General features: G+C 37.5%; 1 protein-coding gene across 6 annotated transcripts in view; it reads left to right on the forward strand.

Annotated features, from left to right (window-relative positions):
• Positions 1–23,221, forward strand: part of adgrb1a (adhesion G protein-coupled receptor B1a) — a 93,029-nt gene that overhangs the window by 64,955 nt on the left and 4,853 nt on the right. For 2 of the 6 annotated variants that reach the window (XM_058747652.1, XM_058747653.1), the window contains exons 17-28: positions 1,547–1,673; positions 7,364–7,467; positions 8,663–8,765; positions 8,916–9,066; positions 9,290–9,359; positions 9,616–9,682; positions 10,428–10,513; positions 14,094–14,192; positions 18,514–18,685; positions 18,784–18,879; positions 18,967–19,006; positions 20,759–21,405. In XM_058747652.1, coding sequence (XP_058603635.1) covers positions 1,547–1,673; positions 7,364–7,467; positions 8,663–8,765; positions 8,916–9,066; positions 9,290–9,359; positions 9,616–9,682; positions 10,428–10,513; positions 14,094–14,192; positions 18,514–18,685; positions 18,784–18,879; positions 18,967–19,006; positions 20,759–21,405 — 1,762 coding nt within the window. Of the gene's footprint in view, positions 1–1,546; positions 1,674–7,363; positions 7,468–8,662; positions 8,766–8,915; positions 9,067–9,289; positions 9,360–9,615; positions 9,683–10,427; positions 10,514–11,667; positions 11,749–14,093; positions 14,193–18,513; positions 18,686–18,783; positions 18,880–18,966; positions 19,007–20,758; positions 21,406–23,221 lie in introns of all 6 variants that reach the window. The other 4 variants (XM_058747655.1, XM_058747656.1, XM_058747651.1 and 1 more) reach the window with 3 other exon arrangements.

Below are 23,221 nucleotides of genomic sequence, written 5' to 3' on the forward strand. Positions count from 1 at the left end.
AATGAAACCTTATTGTAAAGTATTACCAGTAATTGATTAGTTTCATTATTCATTATTCTGTATCTGAACACGTTAGGCATCATATGCATATCTGACATTCACAAGATAGTAAATAGAAAACATAAGACACTTTGCCCTGTTCGGAAGTTGTTGTTTTTTTTACCCCTTCATGTTGTGCTCCAGGTCTCAATGTCCCAGTGCAATATCCGTCCTCTGCTCCATTGCACTTTTCCTCCACACTTTATAAACTTACAAAGTTTTGACAGGTGAAAGAGACTGTTCTTTACTCCACTTGGAAGGCTTGCTGCAGGCTAAACACAGTGTGAAAAGGCTACCCCAAACTGTCCTTTGGGAACTTTCGTTTCAAAGTGATTCTGTGTAGTTTGGTGCTATTGTGTGTTTTGGAATGCAAGAAACTAGTAATAATGCTATTGCAACAACAACAATAATAATAATAATAATAATAATAAATTCTTCAACATTATTAAATTTCCAACATTATTATTATTAGTAGTATTATTATTATTAAATAAAGCACCGAATTACGTGTCAACAATGGACACTTTTCACAAGACTGTGTTGACGCGTTTCAACTGTCATTAGCGTAAATCCTCACGTTTTTTATATTTATATTTTTATTTTTTTTAATGTATGTGAATTTATAACATTTCCGCTGCTGAGAAACCCCGAAATGTGAAAAAGGTCGCGGTGCTAGATTTGTGTTGTCCATCAACAGACCAATTATATACTGAGTCAGCGCTTCCCTCATTAATTATTCATGCTCTTTCGTTTTTTTTTTTTTTCTCCAGCGTTGAACGTTGAAAATAGCGTTGAGCTGTAATGATAATGTATTATCGACAGTTAATAGACTTTGTCGTTTTGTTTGTGCTTTTCTAGGCTTCAGTAGACTTAAAACAACCACCGAATTTATTTGCCAACATCTTTAATTTCCGCGTGCTAGTCGCATCATATCATTGAATGTTTTTAGTTTCATAAATATGCTGGGTTTAAATTAAGGATTTACAAATTTAGCCTACCATGTGAAAATCGAAACCTGCATGGCTAGAGGATTAATTAGCAACTAAGATTAATTAACTACTAACCCAGGATAAAATGTGACCAGTGTGCAACAGGAACTATAACCCAGAATTATATTTACCCGGGGTTAGAATTTGCATACATGCACTCTCTGTGTGTGGCTGCATATTTAATAATAATAATAATAATTTAATAAATAAAATATTCAAATAAAATACATTTATTATAAACTATTTTTATCTTAAACAGTAAGTTTTACTTTATTTTATTTCAGGACATGATTATTTTTTGCATTTTTTGTAACTGTTTTTACATCAGCTAACCTGGCCATGCAGAAAGCAGAGGTGTGCGCTGCATCACATCGTCCATTCATCTGTCTTTTCACTGTCTTTTCTCGCGCTCCGGCTCTCATACGGCGGGCTCAGTGTGCGCTGGATTAGAGAAATAGCTGTTTTATCGCGCAGGGATTTGATCTCATTCCGCGCTCTTGTGTGTCTCCGCTCCGCAGCTCGTCGTTGCTGGGCTCCTGGTCTGCGCGAGGCTGTAGAGCCGTGCCCGTCGACTCCAGCACAACCAAATGCTTGTGTGACAGACTCTCCACCTTCGCCATTTTAGCACGCCTCAATCCCGATGTGGTAAGTCGAGCCATTTCTATTGTCTCCTTTAACGCCGAAGAACGTCAAAAGACGCGTTTGTGTGACATTGTGTGATTTAATGTACCGCTTTTTTTGGTCATAGGCGTCATTGTCATTGTGTATCAACAGATCCCTCTCTCTCACTCCCCCCTCTCCTCCTCTCCACGGCATGCCAGAGCCATACAGCAGATTTAATGCAAACAATTTAAGACATGTTTCATTTTTTTGATGTGTTCTGAGTATATAGACACAAATATGTGTAACAAAAAGGAACGTTTTGCTAGCTGTGTTTAATGCTAGAACGCAGTGCATGAAACATGCTGGCTTTCATTTTGGATTTGCATACATTAAATGTTTGTACAGAGAAAATGCATGTGATTAATAATATAATAGTTCAAAATAGCTGTCTTAACTGCCTACATTACGATATCTATTATTTGTAAAGAAATGCAGATTGTTTAAAACACACCAACACACAAATTCCCAAATATATTTTATTCTGTTGGATTTTGCTGTGTGGACACCTCAGATAAAAAATTTTCTGGTACATTCAGATGTGCTTAGGGGATTTGTTGGCCTTTGCATGAGTGTAAAACATATATCTTAATGACACACCATTCGTGCATTTGGGCCTTAGAGGGTTGTCTTTGTGTAAATCTATATGTATTCCTTTAAAATAGCATCTTTATTTAAAATGATGAGATTTGGTTTGGTTTAATGCAAGAAAGGGCTGTGTCTTTGTGTGGAATTTTCATTCAGTGTGATTAGTTATTATTAGACTGGAAACTGCCTCTGAAGCAGTTTATTCACCAGTTGCCGTGGAAACAGCATGGGCAGTGGAAGTTCTTAAAGCTATAGAACACGCTATAACACTCTCTTTGTGCAGCTTGGCCCAGATATGAGCCAGAGAGCCCCCCCCAAAAAAAGAGGAAGAGGAAGCTTGACACCCTACTGGCCAAAACAATGGCCACGTCTTCTCTCATTTGCTCTGCCAAGATGTTTCAGATTGGCTGCTTCAGGAACAGAAGTCACTGTTGTGACACTGTTTTGATTTGGGAAACCAAGTGAAAAAGTGACATCGAGTTAGGATCACAGCATTACATACTGTGCTCAAAGCTGCAAATATGGGGTACAAAAAGTGTACAACAAACATGAATTGCTTTTTGTAGCACGTTTTACTGGCTTAATGTGGTTCGTTGCAATGCAGTGCAATATATATATCAACTTAACTTATCCTACTTCACTTTGGGAATCAGTTGGATTGGAAAATGGAAATATGGAATTTCTGTTCAACAAAATCTACAACAAGTGTGAATTGCCTTTTGCAACAAACTTTACTTGCTTGATGGTATAGTTCACCCAAAAATTGACTCACCATCAAGTTGTTCCAAACCATGAATTTCTTTCTTCTGCTGAATACAAAAGAAGATGTTTTGAAGGATTTGGGTAACCAAACAGTTGATGGAGCCCATCAACTTCCATAGTTTTCCATATGTTATTGTTAATGTGAAATTCCAAGTTATATAGGATATTCAAGGAAAAAATGTAGGGTGCTGCTACTTCACTCTTTGAATCAGCTGGATTGGAAATGTGGGCTTTAGGAGCCATAATTAGCTTAAATTACACCGAAATATCTACTTGGCTATTGTTTAATATTATTGAATTGTTCTCTCGGCCTAAGTTATGTCAGCAGAAAAGGAAAGTCATTTCAGAGGAGCTACATTTTGATTAAAGATTGAAAAGACAAATTATTTTTATTTGGGATGATGTGCACTGATTGGTTGTTCACAATAATACCAGGAAAGTGCATTAAAGTAAACAGGGTTATATTTATTTGATGCTGATCAAGGCTGATGTTACAGTACATTCAAGCAATGTTATTAGGATAGCCAGTTTAAATTTTACACATTTTTATCTGTGTTTCAGAGGCCTCCTGTGTGCATATGTGCTGCTATTTGCTTTCATGGATGTGCGTGTAAAGACCACACGATCTGCATGTCTCCTCATGGTGATCCAGAGAGCTATAGCTGTATGCTAATTGCTCGCCTTATGATGGCTGCCTGTCCCACTGTACCTGGTCAGATGGGCGCGGAATAAGGGAGTGTCGCAGTTAGCACGTTCCATGCCTCATGGGAAGCATATTGTGGGGATTTCATTTGTGTAGCCGTGTGCCAGCAGAAGGGAGGACCGCTCCTCCCCTTGGCTCCACTCCCTGTCTGTCTCTCTCTTTCTCTAGCCTTCTCGCTCCAGACCCCCACTGCTATGCCGCTAATTATTCCTGCAGCTCCACTTGCCACCTCAAAATGGCCCATCCAACGGCCCCTCCGCTGGCAACTAGCGTCCTACAGCTTCAGAATGATAAAGAGTCAGAGAAACACTTCCCTTCCTCTCTTTCCCTCCCACATTCTGAGTCTGAATATACAGTCAGCTGCAGTGCACATGGAAAGAGAAAAAAGAAATAAAGAGAGATAGTACACTGCAGCTATTTTAATCGCACTCCAGTTTTTCTACAGATGTTTCCAGCTTTGAACCAGGCTCTGGTTTACATGGGTCAGATTGTCTTACGCTTTATAAGCAGTTTGATATGAGAAAATTGCTGTGGTTTTGCCCAGACTGAATATTTATGAGCTAAAGCTTGTAGAAATGCACAGTTACGCTGCAGTTGTACTTGGATGAAGCTCTGAATACATCATTCCCAAATATGGGTCAGTGAAGATGGCGAGCGAAAGAAACCGCACACTGTGTTGAGAGGTTTCATGTTAGTACATTCTTCAGAGGTAGGCCATCATCTTTTTGCTTGTCACTTGTAAAAGATTCAGGATTGCCTTTGCAAGTCTTTTATTTATGTTTGTGCAGTCCTGCTTAATTTGCATACAGTTTGGTATGTTTTAAAATAATAATAGACCAATGTCCTTAGTACTTATTGAATATATTGTTTAGCTTATAGCTTTTTAAATAACCATGCATTTCCAAGTACACTGTGGTTTAGTTATGTTTATTTACTCATTTCTGTCAGGAGCAGGTGCGGCTCGTCTATATGGGCAAAATATTCATACAAGACATATATAACCTGAATCAATAATAAATTGTAAATGTGTTCAGCATTCTGCAACAAATATTTTTCGGATTTTCTATACTATTTTAAGTCTTAAAGTAAGCAGTATATATTAAAATCCCGTGCATGGCTTTAGCAGGCATGTATACATGATACTAAGTGGGGCAGACAGTGCCTGAGACCTCCCGAGCTCAACAGCGCTCCACAATTTTGCAACGTAAATGTGACCCTGGAGCACAAAACCAGTCGTAAGTGTAAATTTTTCGAAATTGAGATTTATACATGTAGATGTATGGTTTGTTAGGATAGGATGAGATTTGGCCAAGATACAACTATTTGAAAATCTGGAATTCTGAGGGTGCAAAAAAATCTAAATATTGAGAAAATCGCCTTTAAAGTTGTCCAAATGAAGTTCTTAGCAATGCATATTACTAATCAAAAATTAAGTTTTGATGTATTTTCGGTAAGAAATTTACAAAATATCTTCATGGAACATGATCTTTTCTTAATATCCTAATGATTTTTGGCATAAAATAAAAATTGATAATTTTGACCCAAACAATGTATTTTTGGCTATTGCTACAAATATACCCCAGCGACTTAAGACTGGTTTTGTGGTCCAGGGTCATAAATCTGTGGTGAAAAGGGGAACTGCAGCGCGCTCTAATTGAGAGCCATTGGGGCAGATTTGAGACTGCCCCACTTATTTTCACGTTAACGTTACCTTACGTGAACCTCGCTCCATCAAGATGATATCAACCCGCTTCTGCTCTGTGTCTGCATCAGGTTAGTAACTAGTTGGCATGTCTGTTTTTTTTTTTGTTTTTGTTTTTTTCTATTTGGAGTAGTGGATCAAATTAACAAAGTAGGCTATACGTTAAATCCTTTAGTTTAAATGTGCTCACATGAATAGCCTTTATATGGTTCTGTTGTGTTTGTTTCGTTTATTCTGAGAATAGACATATGATCTTTTTTTCCTCACCCGAATTGCTCCACAACTTGTAACATTCAAAATCAACATTTGGAAGTGATAAATACTATATTAAGGCAATTATTATACAGCATTGTATGCGTGTAACATTACTTAGAGCCTGTCAATCAACATTAGCGCGCCACCCACAGGACAACCCAAGGACATCTCTGCCAAAATTTTGTATTCAGAGATTAGAATATAAAGCTTACAAAATAATCTGCCCCAGCTAAATTTACGGTCAGGAGCCGCTACTGGTCAGGACCACTATCATCAAAGATGATTGACAATTAGTATATTGTTTAAATTGGCCGTATGATTCTGTTCTGGGTAAGAGAGCATCGATAACCCCACTAGGGTAAACAGAATGTTTATGAAAGGTATGAATGCTGAGATAGGCATCAAATTCCTATAGGTAGACGCGGATCAGCTGACACGAGCTTGACTGACGTGACCTGCCAGACCTAATGCTATGCTTGATTAATTGATTAATTATATATATAATTTTGCATATTGATCCAGTTTGTTTTAAATGTTGCCAAATTTCCTCTTACCTCTTATTGTCCTAATACCAATGGCAGTATACAGGCTTAAATTATTATTAAACTGAACAAATTTCATGCAAATTAAGTGCACCAACTTTCCAGAACTGACTTTGTCGTGACTTTCTAAGCCTCCTTTTGCCTACTGTCTCGCAATCAAACGTTTCAAAATTGACGGGACTTGATACTTGATAGTTTTCGTTCCCAACTTGCTATGGCTCACTGTCTGCACTGATGGACTAAATAATTCCCTTGGTTCGATAGTGGTTGTTCCGAGTACTAACCTGTCTTCCACAGCTTAGGCTTAGTCAAGTGTTTGATTGGCCAGGAGAAGACAAACTTAGTCTCAGAGGATGCATTTCTTTCTTGATTGTCAGTGGGGACCTCACTGCAGTGCAGATTAATCAGAGGGATTTAATTAACTTGGCCCTGTGCGCACATTAAACCTGGAGACAAGACAGGCTATAAACTCAACCAATTATCTTTGTGTGTAAGTGTAAGTCTGTGTGTTTTCGACTTGAGGTGAGAAGTGCACACCTCTGTGAATATGTAACACCCATGGACATCCTTAACTCTGCTGTACCATATTTACAATGTTTAACAGATAATATTTCTAGATGTGTATTATAGTGGTGTAAGTCTTAGGCAAGGAATGCAGATATTCACAAACACACACAGGCATGCACTACTCACACCTATGCTACAGTTAATGCTGCGTACACCACTGCAGTGGCCGCTGTTTCTCCACCACATCACCATGGCAACCAAGACAATGGTTGCGCAAGCCTGCAAATGTGTTATATCTGAGGCTTTTGGTTCACAATCACTGTATGAGTGATTCATCAGGCATTTAGCTTTTCCAGGGTGGTCTATATGTCATTAGAAGCAGTCATAGGTTGTTATACTATAGCTCTCTGCTGTGCCCTCTGGATATCTCAGTCCTCAGTATCAGCTCTTTACCGAGTGACCTTCATCTCACCTTGTTCCTTAGCCGGAGCCACACGGACAGCAGCCCACTCTCCCCAGCTCTCTTCTACACAGAATCGCATGGACAGCAGACGGCTAGCCTGATGCACCGTTAGCATCTGTGAGCACTAACTGAGTCTATTTCTTGTGTTGACAGAACATGGATAAGACCCAGCTTCCATCTGTGACTCTGATCGTGGGCTGCGGGGTCTCGTCCCTCACCCTGCTCCTTCTCATCATCATCTATGTGTCTGTTTGGAGGTAAGCAAGATCTTCCGCTGATGAAACGCAATCTGGCTGTTCACCAGTAAAAGAAACTTACTTGATGGGAAGCAATAGGGGTTTCAGCACCATGGACAGCAGCATGTATTTGTGTGAAAAGCTTTGGAGAAAATGTATTTGTGTGAAATGCTTTGGAGTTTGAGATTCAAATCAATTGTTTGACGTGATGTAATTCTAAACAAGTCGAGTTGTTATGTACTATTCAGCATGGTTATTAGTGAAATGCTGATCAGCTTGGCCATTTAATGCCGATAATTGTTCTCAATTGGCTCATTCACAAAAATGGTCAGTCTGTCTAGTGTCAACTACCAACAGCCTTGTCCATGGTCAGTGCACATTTTGTCATTTTTAAAATATTTTTTAAAATAAATTTTTTATTTAGAACTTTCATTTAGCTGGAATGTATTGATTAATCAAAAAATAACAGTAAAAACTTTAACTTTGTTAAAAAAAATTCAGTTTCAAATAAATGCTGTTGTTTTTAACTTTGTTCATCGAAGAATCGTGACAGAAATGGATCACATTTTCCACAAAATTATTATGCAGCACCACTGTTTTCAACATTGTGACATAATGATAAATAATATATTTGTGAGCACCAAATAAGCATATCAGAATGATTTCTGAAGGATTATGTGACTCTGAAGCCTGTAGTAATGGCTGCTGAAAATTAAGCTTTGCAACACAGTAATAAATTACATTATATATATATATATATATATATTTTTTTTTTTTTTTTAATGGAGAGAAGTTATTTTAAATTGTAATGTTACCCAGTATTCCTGTTTTTACTATTTTTGATCAATTAATGCAACCTTGATTCTGTATATACAGTACATAGGGATCTTTTCTTATACTTGCGTTTGCATTGATAAATCCTTTTTTTTTTCATAAAAAATATATTTGAAATAATTGAAAGTTTGCAAAATGTTCTTTTTTCTTTTCTTTTTTTTTTATTTCACCATGCTATTTCCTCCTTTGCATCTTGTGCTTCAATGATCTGTACAGATGCTTTCACTTGGTCAGTGTCACATCTTGGTCGCCACTAGAAATTATACATCAGTTCAGGTTCCATTTATGTGTCCATCTATTGAAAGTATGGTGGCTGAATGATAGCGAGCAATAGACGTCATTCAGATGTATTGGCTCAGTGTTTCCATGTGTTTTTCTTCAGGTACATCCGCTCAGAACGCTCTGTCATCCTCATCAACTTTTGTCTGTCCATCATCTCCTCCAATGCACTCATACTTATTGGACAAACTCAGACACGGAACAAGGTATGACCAAACAAACACAAATAAATTGATAAAACCCTTAATCTACAACTAAATATTCTTAATCTTCCTCTTCTCTTCTTTTTACATTCCATCCTTACCTTTGATGGATGGACTCTCTTTCTTTCTCTCTTACTATTTTCTTGCTCTTAGGTTGTTTGTACTCTTGTGGCTGCATTTCTGCACTTCTTCTTCCTGTCCTCTTTCTGTTGGGTTCTCACGGAGGCATGGCAGTCTTACATGGCCGTGACTGGCCGTCTTAGAAACCGCATCATACGCAAACGTTTCCTCTGCCTTGGTTGGGGTGAGGCTTGTCTAGTATCTTCTAGGCTTGTATCTTCATTTATAATCTCTTTCTTCTGAAAAATTGCCCTACTGGGTAGTTGATGTCAAATTTCACTTGGTTTTAGCAGCGTTGTGTGGTACTATGTGCTATAGTCTAAAATCTTCGATGAAGTTTAACTGAATTTAATCAAAGTATTCAAGCACTCAACTACTTTCCAATTATTTCTGTTCCCTTTTTATAGGTTTACCTGCTCTCGTTGTAGCAATTTCTGTTGGATTTACAAAGGCAAAGGGATATGGCACTGTTAACTAGTAAGTATGATCATGATGAAGTTGATCAATCGTCTATTTTTGCCTATATACACTAATTCCTAGTGCTTTCAATGGCCGGTCGGTCCCTGCATTACATTCTTCAAGTGGACACTTCAAAATGTAAAAAAATAATTAATGACAGCCACATTATCTGACAACCCCATCACTAATTTTTCTTTCCCTCTGGTCTCTTTATCCTTTTTCTTTCTTCTGTCTCTTTTGCTCTCACTCCCTCTTTCTTTGTGTTTTGTGTTAGTTGCTGGCTGTCTCTGGAAGGCGGATTGTTGTACGCATTTGTGGGACCAGCTGCTGCTGTCGTCTTGGTACAATTTCTCTCTCTGTTTGATTTATTCACAGAAATCTTCTGTCCCTCATTTCCAGACTCAATGTTTAATGTTGCTAGCATCACTGCACCCAAACATAGAATTTTACAATAAATAAACCACCACAAGCTCTTATGAATGAGAATGCAGACAGTTCCAGATTTTACCCTCATAACTCCACAACATAATATCCAGCAAACACGTGTTTCAGTAGATCTGTTTAAACACAGCGTGTGCTAAGCGTGCCAAGTGTGGACATAATAGTCATTACACCACTGCAGATTAATTAAACGAGATCTGGGTTTAGACTATATTAACATGGATTACAGCGATATCTATTTTATTCAGTAACAGGTTTCATTTTGTCAGACAATATAATGGTGAATTTTCTATACAGTCTCATAAGAAATGCCATTCCACTGCAATTTTTCTCTGTTCAACCAAAACATCTCTCAGTAGCTAGTTTTTTAATTGTTCAGAAGATTCTGTACATTTTTAAAATTGTATATTAATATTGGTTTATATTTAGTATTAGTATTTGCTGTAGTGTCAAAAATTGGTATTCAAAATCATAACGTTTGGAAATGTACTCCTGAACATATTACAATAGAACAAAACCACAAGTTAAATGAGCCTTTATAGAAATATACATCACGTTGGAGACCATAGGACCATGTTTCTATTGTGAGACTGGGCTGGATCTTAATATGTACATGTGTTCACCTTTCTCCTCTCTTTTCACCAGGTTAACATGGTTATCGGGATTCTGGTTTTTAACAAACTGGTGTCTAAAGATGGCATAACTGATATGAAACTCAAGGAGAGGGCCGGGTATGCCTCACAGCACTCATTCATCTCATTGGCTGACCTCTAACCAGATCTGAGAAAGAGATTCATTGGCCAGACCTTTCATAACATCTATCCCCTCTCCAGAAGGACACGTATTATCATGAATGAATTAGAAGCACTACAAAAAAATACTTTCTTAAAATAATCATCTTAAAATGACCTTAACATCTTTAAAACAGGAAACATCACATATGATTGTTTTCAGAAACTATTCCTTGAGTTCTTCTATACCTTGCATTTTACAGATAAATTGGCAATCAAAATTAGCAAGGTTTGTGCTTAAAAGTAGAAAAAGCCTACGTTTTTTCATCAGAAGAGAGGGGAAGAGATCGCAAAGGACTGGTTATTGGTCCCGTCAAAAGCAAGATGACATTTCTGCTCACTCATTGCATTTCTTTTGCATTTCCGTTGGTGATTTGCCATGTGTCGCTTAATCATTTCTCCAGCTTCTCTTGATTTTTAGGTGTTGCTGTGCATCTTGATACAAAGCTGTTTAAATCATGTGTGCCATGTTTCTGTGTGTGAAATGTTTATTTGAGGGGCAGTCGCTAAGGAGCCAGCAAAGGAAATTTGACATAACACGTCAGCTTCATGCGTCTGATCGATAGCACTCAGGCTGAGCGAATTTCTCATTTTATATCCATTGATTTTGACAAGTTTTCAGTCGTGTGAGTTAAATGTCATTGAAGCTGAAGTATGAAGCGAGAATTGTTATTATAGACCTCATTATAAGGGTTTCACAATCGTACGCTGTCCATCTCCGTGCCATGGACCATCAATTACACACTGGAATTGTTAATCTTCCAAGATTCACATGCCTTCTACCAATCAGGCTTCAGAGCGGAAACATGGCCTGAGATTTATTACCGAGAAGACGAATATTACTCATGTTATGACTCATGATTGACTGTCTGTGTTTCCTTTTCTGGGCTGTGCTCCACTGCCTGCAGGCTGACGCGTGCCCTTACTGGCATCGTTTTTGCATCCGACTGTTTTCTTTCCCTTGTCCTTATCTTTCCTTTGTGTTTTTAGATTATTATTATGAATATTTCATTTCAACTATGTTGTGTTTGCCTCTGCTATGATCTCTCTGATCGACTGTGTTTGTTTTTGTGCTCTTTGAAACATTGTATCAGAGTTACCACAGCATCCCCTCGCTCACACTCAGGGCTCTCCTCTCTGCCCCGCCCACCTGACACTGATTGGCTGAGATGCAGGTCCGTCCACCCTCTAATTTAGCCTCTCCCACAATACACAGTTTTAAATTAGTGTTTAAATTTGCCTGATGCCATCATAATGGGCTTTTAGGACTGTCAATTTTTTGAATATTTCTGAATAATTCTGATGGAAGCATGCTGGTTAGATTAAATGTGCTTTAGATTATACATTTAGATTTAGAATAGCTTTAGATTCAGTTTTCTGATTCTTGTGTGGATCCATAAATTTGTTTGTGTGTGTGTGTGTGTTTGGGAGTGTGCGAAAGAATGCTTGTATGTAGATTTCATTGTCTGGACATTTTGGATCGGATTGGTTATTTTATTTATTTATTTATTTTTTTTGAAAGTCAAAAGTTCTGTTTGTGCTTAAGTAATAATGGGAAATATTTTTGCAATTCCAAAACTCTTATCAAGATCTTTTCTTGAGTTTTTTCCAGCCGCATTGCGTTCTCTGCGGAAACCGATTAACTCAAGGCTGGATGCAGTTGTTTGGTGCTGATAGATGGGAAGGGTGAATTAGATTTAGAGGGAGGATTTTTTTATTCCTTTTCCCTCCCTCCCTCCCTTGCCCTTGTTCTTAAACACAGTATTTTTCATTAGCCTAATTAATAAGCGCTGCTGTTAATTACACTTAGTTAAGGAGTAGCACTTTGGATAGTCTCTGTTCACCTGTAAATCCTGGCATTTTCTTCAGTTTTAGAGTATCAAAGTGCATTTTGACAAATTGTTGTGGCTCTCATCAAGAATTTATGCATTGCTTTATTACCTGCGGCAAGACAAATCAAAAGATGAAATGTTTCAAAAAGGGAGGGTACAATAAATGAGAAAGTTTGTTTCAATATTTGGTAAAGGATCATATCATCTCGGTCTTATCAAGTCCCTCCACCTCCACGAGGACTAGCATGTAATTCAAAAAAATGCTGATTGCTTTTTAATATCACTGCCTCTAGTGAGGTTTTATTGGTCACATTGGCATTTTGCTTGGAATTTAATTTCTTATGTGGGGTTTAATCTACATGTCTGCCAGTAGTGGAATCAGCTTCCTATCCGTTTGGGCAGCCATGCCAAGCTGATGGCTTTAATTGTTTTTTTTGCAAGTGGCTGTTTTGTGTACAACAGCATTACATTCACTACCGTTCAAAAATTTGGAGTCAGTATTTTTTTCTTTCAAAGTTTTTATTTGTCATAAAATTCATTTTCTACAAAAATATTAAGCAGCACATTGATTTTAACTGTGATAATAAGAAATGTTTCTTGTGCACCAAATCAGCATATTTTCTGAAGGATCATGTGACACTGAAGTCTGGTAATTGCTGCTGATAATTCAGCTTTGCCATCAGACATACATTTTATTTTAAATTATATTAGAAAATAGAAGACAGTAACTTTAAATTGGAATAATATTTTTAACCATGTTACCCTTTTTACTGTATTTTGACTAACATTTTGGACTATGTTAAACAATGCAGCTTCACTTATATTTTTTTTATTATTTTCTGAAAAGGGAATGCATTTTTTTCATGTTTTTCACATTTCATAAGCAAATATTAAAATGCATTTAAGATCCTCTGTAGAAGCATATTTTAAAAATCCCAAATATGGTTGTATGCTGTACTGAAAACATGATTTTGTGCTGCAGTTTATAAAAATGAAAAAGCCACACACATATATGCAGAGTTCGATATTGACAGTTATGGCTGTGGATGACTTTAATGTGTCTCCTAAAATGACCGTGATTTAGTTTGAGTCTGTGAATGCACGATCTCCGGCTGTCAACGCGCATGAATGTTTGTGTGTATGTTTTTCAGCCAGCTTTTTTCGAGTTCCCATGTCTCTCTCCAGGGCCCAAAGACAGATGCAGAGTGGGACGGATAAACCGCTCGCAGCCTAAATCAAGCAAATTCCATATGGCATACTAATGCAAAAGAAGATTTTGATGTCATTGATATGACAGAATCAAAATCTTATCATGTAGCATTTTACATTGACTGTCAGTGGAAATAAATGATGGTAATCTATACATACATGCACTGCATATAGAGTTTCTTTTTTTCTTGCTAGCTGTTTGTCCCACATGTTCAATCAGGCCTATTTAGATACGAAACTAACGTGACGGCATCTTTTCCATTATTCCAACACTTTTCCCAAAGCCTTGACAGAGATCTGCCCTGAGTGAGAGCTGGAAGGGGATTCTGTGGCCGCTAGTTGTGTGTATCTGCGTGGATATAGATGTATGTGTTTCTGTGTGTCTGTGTGTGTGAGAGAGAGAGAGAGAGAGAGAGTGTGTGTGTGTGGTTAAATGTCAGCGTACATGTGTATTTCAGTGTGTTGATTTGACTTTGCAGTCAGATGACAGTGCCACTGTACAATATGACGCTCAAATGTGCCAAGTGCGGAGTTATCTCGTCGGCTGACGTTTCCACCACAGCTACCAGTAACGCCATGTTAGTCCCGCTAATTATTTACCAACTCTTTGATGCTCTGCCTTCGATTCTGTTTTCCTTTCTTTCTGCATATTTCTTACCTCACCCTTCTTTTTCCTTTTCTGGTTTTCTCCCCCATTCATTTCCCTCACCCTGCTATTGCTCCCTAGCTGTTATGTCAAAAGTGATCAGCAGAGACAGAGCTTTTATGTTGTCGCAATGCTAAATCATGCAGATGCAATAGGAGCTCATCCTGAAGCCCTGCTGTGTATGTTTGTGTGTGTGAGTGTGCAAGCGTGTTTGACCAGACAGTTCCTTGCTAGAGATTACCATGGTAACCATAATTTCTGTCAAAGCAGCATAGTTTTAGTTATAAGAAATGACTTTTAGGCATTTGGCAGACGTTTTCATCCAAAACAACTTTCAGTGCATTCCCTGGGATTCAAACCCATGGTTTTGGTGTTGCTAGCATCATGCTTTACTAGTTACTGGGTTAGTGAAAGATCAATATATAATGTAGGCATCATCTATCGCCTTTAAATAAGCTGTTTTGAGAAATCTGCCATGTGGTTGACAGATGCATTGGCAATTTCAGATATTTTTAGTAACTTTTGAGTAATATTCAGTGTTGTTATTGGTAACTAAAACTAATGGGTTTCTGTAATTTGAAATAAGGCTTTAAAAAATGAATATAGATATTAGATAAAAAATAAAATGTTGCTTTGGCAAATAACTGGAATAAGTACTAAAATTACCAAAACTAAAACTGAAGTAAAATAAAATAAAGCAAAATAGAAATATAAAAATGACAAAAGCACATGACTAAAATAAAAAATTTAAATATAAAAATAAATGCTCATTCAAAATTATATACTATAATACTATGTACGTAATACTAAAAAAAACACTGGTAAAACATGCTAATTTCAGCACATTTATACACATCTCAGTTGGTATAATTCAAATGAATTAGATCATATTACATACTGTATATAGTGTATATGAGAGATTTGAAAACTCAAATTGGTCAATCACTATACTAAAAAAAAACATGTAGAAACCACAATATCAGAAATTGCTATTCAATAAAGCAAATAAAGTAGAAAAACTCAAATAGTATTTTCTTGTCAAATGTTCCCCAATTATCTTTGTTTTACTTTCAAATTCGAAGTATTATAGATAGATATTTTTTATGGTGTACACTGTTAGACATTACAAAGGGTGTTTACAGTAACTTACTGGCAACACTGTTGCCAGTAGGTTACTGTAATTAAGATTTACAGTAGCAAACTGTATTTGATTTACAGTTGCAAACTACTGTTTTACAGTAAATTACTGTAAAAAATAAAATAAAATTAATCAGTATACTACTGTAATTCCTTCATTTTAATAATCATTTTTAATATATAATTCATTTTATTTTTACTCTACATAGGTACTACTGGCATTCAATTAAAACAGACACAATAATTACGCAATATCTAATTCTTTATTTAAAACATTGTATGTATGACACTCAAAAATACAGTCTTGCAACGCAGTGCATCTTCACCATTTCTCCTGTCTTAGGACGTTTTGCAGTGCATTATGTTGTATTCTCTGGATTTATTTTCACAGATGGCATCTGCAAAACCCAGGTGCTGCTCCAAAACATGGCCACCACCTTTGCTCACCCTCCACTTTGTTAGTGACAGAAATGTCTTCTCTGAAAAACAAGAAGTAGAAATGACACACTTTTAAAAGGCAAACCCCATATAAAATACACAAATCTCTCAAAACCATAGTTGTTCTCTTACCATGAATTATCAGTCTCAGGGTGGCAGGCATGCTCATGTCTTTCTTGATGCTTCATTGCAGTTGCCTTTTAAACACAAATACAAAAAAATGCAGTAAATCTTAAATTCTATTAAAAACTATAACAAACTAATTTTAAAACTAGAAAGGCAGCTATCCATAAAACTTGTTTAACTTAGCAAACGATTTTATTTTCTCAATAGGCTACTGGCAAACATTAACTAACACCTGAACAAAATTTCACATTAGTTAACTTAATGTTAATATAAGATAAGCGTTGTTAGTTAAAAATAATTTAAATTCGGTAACTTAATTCAATAAGCTGACAAAGGTCATTTGAAACGACAGCGCAGTTTACCATAGTAAAGTTTGTTACCGCCGTGTTTATTAGGTAAATGTTACTAACGTTAGGTTAAACTGGTGTGCAAAAATCTGACAAAAACACACAGGCAAACATACATATATTTTTACCTTGCTTGCAGGTCTTATTGTCTCATAAGGTGCATCGACAGCGTAGATGTTCTCCGGAACTCTTTCACTCTCACGGGTTCATCCCCGGGCAAAACCCGCGGCGCTGCCCCGCTGCTTCCGTGTCTTCCTCGGACGCGAGTGGCGCAGCGCGGGGCGACTCGAAAAGACAATACAGAACCCATTATATATATTATCTACAGTGGATGCGGACAGTAAAGTGATGCCCCAGTATATTTCTGCCATGCAGATGTCCAAGTGCTCGCGCTGTTTCTGACATGAAGGACAAACGGATTTTCCAATCATAACAAGCGATGTGTAGTCAGTCCCAAGCTGTTGTGGCGTTGTAGAAACGGTGTTGGGCAAATCGTGTCAATCCAAATGTAAGAAATGAGGAAAATAAAACAACCTCAATAGAATGGCGCCAAAGAGGCCGTTACAGCAAATACAGTAGTATACAGCAATTAAGTCTCTGTATGTGGGGTTTGACGTCACAGAAAATTCCCATGATGCAAAGGGTATTACAGTTATTTACTGTAAAGGGAATTTGCAGTATTATACTGGGTGATATACAGTAAATAACTGTAGAAATTACAGAAATGTCTAACAGTGTAGCCTTAAAATGTTACCGGAATTGTTCTGCATCTCTCTGCATTTTCCTTTTTTTTCCCTCTGTTTCTCTTGTGATGACAGTGGTGGCCAAATATTCTGTAGTGACAGCAACGGTATGATATGTTGCTTGGACTCTGTGGTATTTTGGTGGAAACTATGGTTGCCATGAGACATTTTTGAAAGGGCTATTAATAGCAGCTATGTCAAGAATGGCTTATCTGACTGTGAGGCTTCAATGAGCCATATTTATCAGGTCTCTGTCATTAGCCTGTTGCTGGTACTGGCCGGGTGTTTCGCTCCGCAACGTGAGATAAAGTAGACCAGCCATTTATTAATGTTCGCGAGTATGTGTAGGATGGTGTTGTACGTGGCAGAAGCTAAGAAGCAATAAGAGAGGTTAAAATCATGCAACCTACAATATAAATTCATATACATTTATTTATTTTGCTGGTGAATTGCAGCAATTTGTAAACATACCTCAGCAGATGAGTAGAGATAAAGGTCAATGAGGTTTTACCACATTATGTGTTTGCATACATGTATAGATGTCTGAGGTTGACTACATTTGCGGTTAGCAGTGCTTGTGTACAGAATGTCAGATGAAAGCTTTATAGAACTGAGTACTTCATAAAGACAATCATGTACATGTCTTTATGGGGTCTGTGTATCTGTTCATGAAAGACATCTATTGTAAATCCATAATGTATTTGAAAAAAATGAATTGTGATTATTTCCCACAACAGTATAGCCACTGCACTCTTTTTTTGTGTTTATATGAGCATCCCTGACGTGTGTGCATGTGTGATTGGCAGAGTGTGTGTTTGTTGGTGCATTAAAAAGATACAAATGCAGTAGAATGGAGCAGATAAATAATTAAATATTTAAAAAATAAAAGGCAGGAATAAAATAGTGAGACGTAGGACTTGCTGAGCATGCTGACCCTTCCTCCAAATCCATGATCAGGGGATTCTGATTCTTCTCTAAAGACCACTGAAATATCTACACTCCTTCCTCTTTCATCCTCTCATTTGTCTTCCTCTTTTTTCATAGTCCATTGCACCTTTTTATTGCTTCTTTTGGCTTATTTTTACCTGTTGCACCTGTTCACATATGTTTTGAACTGTGATTGAACCTACATGTTTTGAGTACCAGTATATTGATATTGTTCAGAGTATAATCAACAAAAAGGGCAACTCTAGCTCATATTGAACACCGCATTGATCTGTGTATTCATATATTAGTGCTCTTTAGTGCAATACCACATTCATATTTGTAAAACACTCCTCAGTCATCCAAGAAATCAGTAATATGTGTGATAAATATTAATTAGTTCTATAAGAAATTTCTAAATATCAACCAAAGTCACTCCAAAAGAGAGGCTTATCCTTTAGTTTTGCCCTCTTTGTCATTTTGTATGGCAATTGTGATATGAACAGTCACTCAGTGTAATTCTACTCCTGTCCTGTAGGGCGTCGCTTTGGAGCTCATGCGTTGTACTGCCACTGCTGGCTCTCACTTGGATGTCGGCGGTCCTGGCCATCACTGACCGCCGTTCAGCCTTGTTTCAGATCCTTTTTGCTGTCTTTGACTCCCTCGAGGGCTTCGTTATTGTGATGGTACATTGCATCCTACGCAGAGAGGTGAGAGAACCTGTCTGATATCTGGTTTCAAATTGGAGGACTTTCTAATTATAGATGCAAATTACATACCTGTTTTTTTTTTTTTTTCAATCAATTAGGTACAAGAGGCAGTAAAGTGTCGTGTTGTTGACCGTCAAGAGGATGGAAACGGTGACTCTGGTGGATCTTTCCAGAACGGCCATGCTCAGCTGATGGTGAATTGCGACTAAATATCTGTATTTCTGTTGCACTTTAAGCATAAAATTGTGGTTTAAAACTCTCATTCTCGTTGTTTTTTCCAGACCGACTTTGAAAAAGATGTGGACATTGCTTGTCGATCAGGTGAGTCTCACACAACATACGCTCCGGTCACTTAAAGTTGTTGTGACATCCCTCTGAGAGGTTAAGACAAGACAAGTGCCATTTTATAGGCCACACAAGGCATTTTCTTCAAGGAGATTCAGAACACGATCTGATAGCTGGCGTGAAGCAAAATGCAGATAAATAGACTTGTCTGTTCCCCTGCCGTGCCTCAGATCTGCCGGCCTGTCCTAATTAAGTCCCTCACGACATTTCATTATCAGATAGCAGCTTTCTTCTCTGATAACTATCGGAAATGGGATTCTGATTATTTGTCAAGACGACATATCAAGCTAGCATCTGGAAATAGAGACTTGTGATGTGATATTTTTTGCTTTTTTGAAGTGTGAAGAACTAAAAATTAAGCCTTCAATCAGCCTTCCTTCAGTTAGTTGCACTAAAGACTTTTTCACATGTCTTGCTGAAGCTAAAGTTTAATTCTTGGCTGGATTATTGTGCAAAGCATAATGCAACCCTCAAAGTTCAAACAATTTCACAACTTTGCGTGCTCCTGTTTTATATTGACCTTTTGTAACACAGCCAATTATTACCTGATAATTCACATGAGTTATAATTAGCTTGCTGGTACTCATGGGAAAATCAAAATAAGAAGAGAGATTGATCCTTTGTGTATTTACACCTTTATGATCCCATCTTTGATGATTCTTTTTTTCTGAAACATATCAAAACAATCTTTAGGACTCTGTTATAAGTTCAAATATGTTATCTGTTTCATTAGAATTTTACTGTCTACCCTTTCAGCTTTCTAGTTCATAAAATTGCTTTATATATTCTGATGCGGGAAACTTGGTTGAACTTGCGGAACCAAGGCATAACAATATAATTTACTGTGTAGTGTGGAATGTCACAGAATTTGCCAAATTTTGGATTAATAAATCAAAAGTAGGTTTGTAAAATTAATAAAATTCAAAGTGTTGACTAGCATCAGTAATTATTAAACAGGAATCTGAAATATAGAATCTGCTTGCCTCTGAGTGAATGAGCGCTGTGTTTTCATCTACTGCACATACTTAAACACAAATTTGGAAAAAATTATAAAAGTTATGTTAAAATGTAAAAAACTCACAGAAACCCACGTCTTCGTGGCAATCTGCCAAAAAAAAAAAACTGGTTAACTCGAAGAAATTATGATAGAAATATATTACTATGATGTAGTAAAATGTACTTCTGAAAGTCAAAATAATCATCATCATCAAAAATCAGTGTTTAGATTTTTTATTATTATTATTTAGTATTATTATTATTGTTAATAATGTCATTATCAAGAGATTTTTATTTAGTTTTGATTTATGCAGTAAATGTATGCTGTGCAAAATTTTTAAACATTTATTGTAAATTAATTGTTATATTTTTATGTGATTTCATTTGTAAAAGATTGATTAAATTTAATTGATTAGATGTTTAATGTTACAATGGAACACTAACACAGATTACTACAAAATACAGAATTTAGAAAATGTAAAACAGATTTTAAGGCCCTTTGCAATCAGCTGCATTTGTTGGTTTTTAATCTTTGTTTTTGCTCTATTCCATGTTAGACCATATACCGTATTATTCTTATGATTCAACAAAGTTTTATTTAAATTAATTACTTCATAATTTGAGCTGATAAAAGAGTGGCAAAATGTAGCACCGCTTTCTCAAATCAGCATGTGTTTTCTCTGCTGTGATCTCTTTTCACTTACTAAAGGCTTTTTCCCTTCTGATTTGCAGGCACCCTAAAGCGTTCCTCACAGCAAGGTGAGGAGAAGGTAGCTTCACAGCAGATCACGGTACAGAAAGGCTCCAACTTCAACACCCTTCCTGCCAGCATGGCAAAGGTCCACCTGCAAAACGTTGCAGACTATGCCAGTCACACTCTCACCATGCGCCGCGACAAAGGCGGCATTGCTGGGGTCAGTACTGAGCTACCCGGAGCCAAATCTATTTATATCTGTGACGGCGAGCTCTTCAAGCAACTGGATGGAGCCCCGGGAGACAGCGGTGGCCCTGAAGGAGGTGGGTCGGGACAGGGTTACGTGCTCTTGCCCAACAACAACAACACCCTTAGGTCCGCAAAGAGCAGCAAGGATGACCAAGCCACCAAATACAACATCAGCATCGAACAGTTGCCCCAGACCAGGCTCATCCACCTGGCCAACCCCGCTGGCACTGATCCTGTGCCAGGCTTCGGGTTGAAGAGCCTGCCCACTGACCGAGTCAGCGTTTCCTGCGCAGAGAGGGACTCCCCGGTGCAGACAGTGCAGAACATCTCCAGCGAGTCCCAGATGACAAACACGTGTGAGCAAGGGGACTCTGGGAACTCCGGCATGATGTCTAAGAGTGAGACCGTCTCAACACTGTCTATGAGCTCTTTGGAGGTAGGAAACAATGATAATCATGAGATCAAACAATGCAACCCTCTACATTGCGATCAAATCACTCGCATACGTGACAAAATTTTGCGCTAGATGACTAAATTATGCATATCAACAGCCACTCGCCAACAATAATTGAAGTAACAGCTTTTTTTTTTTTATTTCACTCTCAATGATTGAGTTAGAGAACCAAGAATGTTTACTATAAAGATAACTATATCAGTGTCCACAACAACGCATTATAACGTTATGAATATTATTTTGCCATGTGCTGCTTTAAATGCTCAAGCTCTGTAAAGCAGGATTGATTCTCATTGGCTGTCAATGATTTTTATCGTTCATTAGCTAGAAAAAAAAAATCACTGTGAAAGTGATTCCGACAATATTGTTCCTTTGTGTTATTATCGTTATAGTTTGAATTTAGTGGTGTAAACTCTATTCTTTTACATTTAGAATTACATTTAGAAAACTATATAGTTTCCGTTAACGTTATAGTTATTGTCTTTGGTGTTATATTTTCACTCACGTACACAAACATTCTGAGCATTTGAGAGGTTTTCCTCTTGCCGTCTTCTTATTGATATCATATAAATGGTTGCAGCAGCGTATTCAGACAGATTGTAAACTCCAGTGCGTAGGTGTCCGACGCGCCATTGTTTCTTTTTTCTCTCATTCACTCAAAGAGAGAGAAAGCGAGAGAGTCATGTATATATACCATTAAAGGGGTCATATGATGCGATTTCAAGTTTTCCTTTCTCTTTGGAGTGTTACAATCTGATTGTGCATAGGTAAGATCCCTGAAGATGCAAAGACTAAAGTCTCAAATCCAAAGAGATATTCTTTATCAAAGTTAAGACTCTGCCACGCCCCCCTAAAACGGCTCATTCAAACATGCCCCCACATGTCACGATGTGAAAATATTTGCGTAATGCCGCCCAAATGTTCATGCAAAGAAAGAAGGCGTGGTTTCAGTAACAGCAGTAGTGTTGATGCAGCTGTGTCAGGGAGATGCTGTGTGCTTCTATGTGAAAGCAAAAGCACTTTATTTGGCCTTCCGAAAGTAGATGCATTTAGGAATCATTAAGATTACTTACAACAGAACAGCACAACCCAGGAACATTTTATGGACGACCGTTTTGTGAACCTAGGAGTAGAGGTAATTCTGACTTTGCTATGACAATCTGGCGCTTCTGAATCAGCGACTGTTATTAGTTTAAGTATTTGCTATTGACTGTTCAATGCGGAGTTTTGCGCGTCGTGTGTGTGTGTGAGAGAGAGGCAGGGTCACATCACAGCACGTCAGTTATATTAATTGCGGCTTGTGTGCAAATACATAAGAGTTTCATCATTGTGTCTGTCAAGCGACTCTGTTCCTCTCTCAGGCTTGAACTGATGGTAAAACTACGGACATTATTAACTGTCTTTTCTTTTATTTTGAAAGCTGAAGCTCGCGATTATGGAAAGGGGCGTTACATTTCCGGCGAGTGCTTGTGGTGCTCGGCCAATCACAATGGACTGTGCCAGTTGGCCAATCAGAGAAGACTGCGCTTGTCGGAAGGAGGGACTTTGTAGAAAATGAAGCGTTTGAGAGAGGCGGGGCATAGAGGACCTACAATAATGTACAGTGTTTGAAAAATGTGTTTTTTGAACATTAAAGCATGGCAACATATTCTGTTACACCAAATGCACAAAATAATGATCTTTAAAAAAGCATCACATGACCCCTTTAAGAAACAATGTGCTACATGTAAATGATCCTTTTTTTTTCTTGTCAAAATGAGTTTGTATGGAATTATTTAAGCAGAAGCCACTCCCAGTT

The sequence above is a fragment of the Onychostoma macrolepis genome, chromosome 16 (assembly GCF_012432095.1).
Source record: "Onychostoma macrolepis isolate SWU-2019 chromosome 16, ASM1243209v1, whole genome shotgun sequence".
Classification (NCBI taxonomy): domain Eukaryota; kingdom Metazoa; phylum Chordata; class Actinopteri; order Cypriniformes; family Cyprinidae; genus Onychostoma; species Onychostoma macrolepis.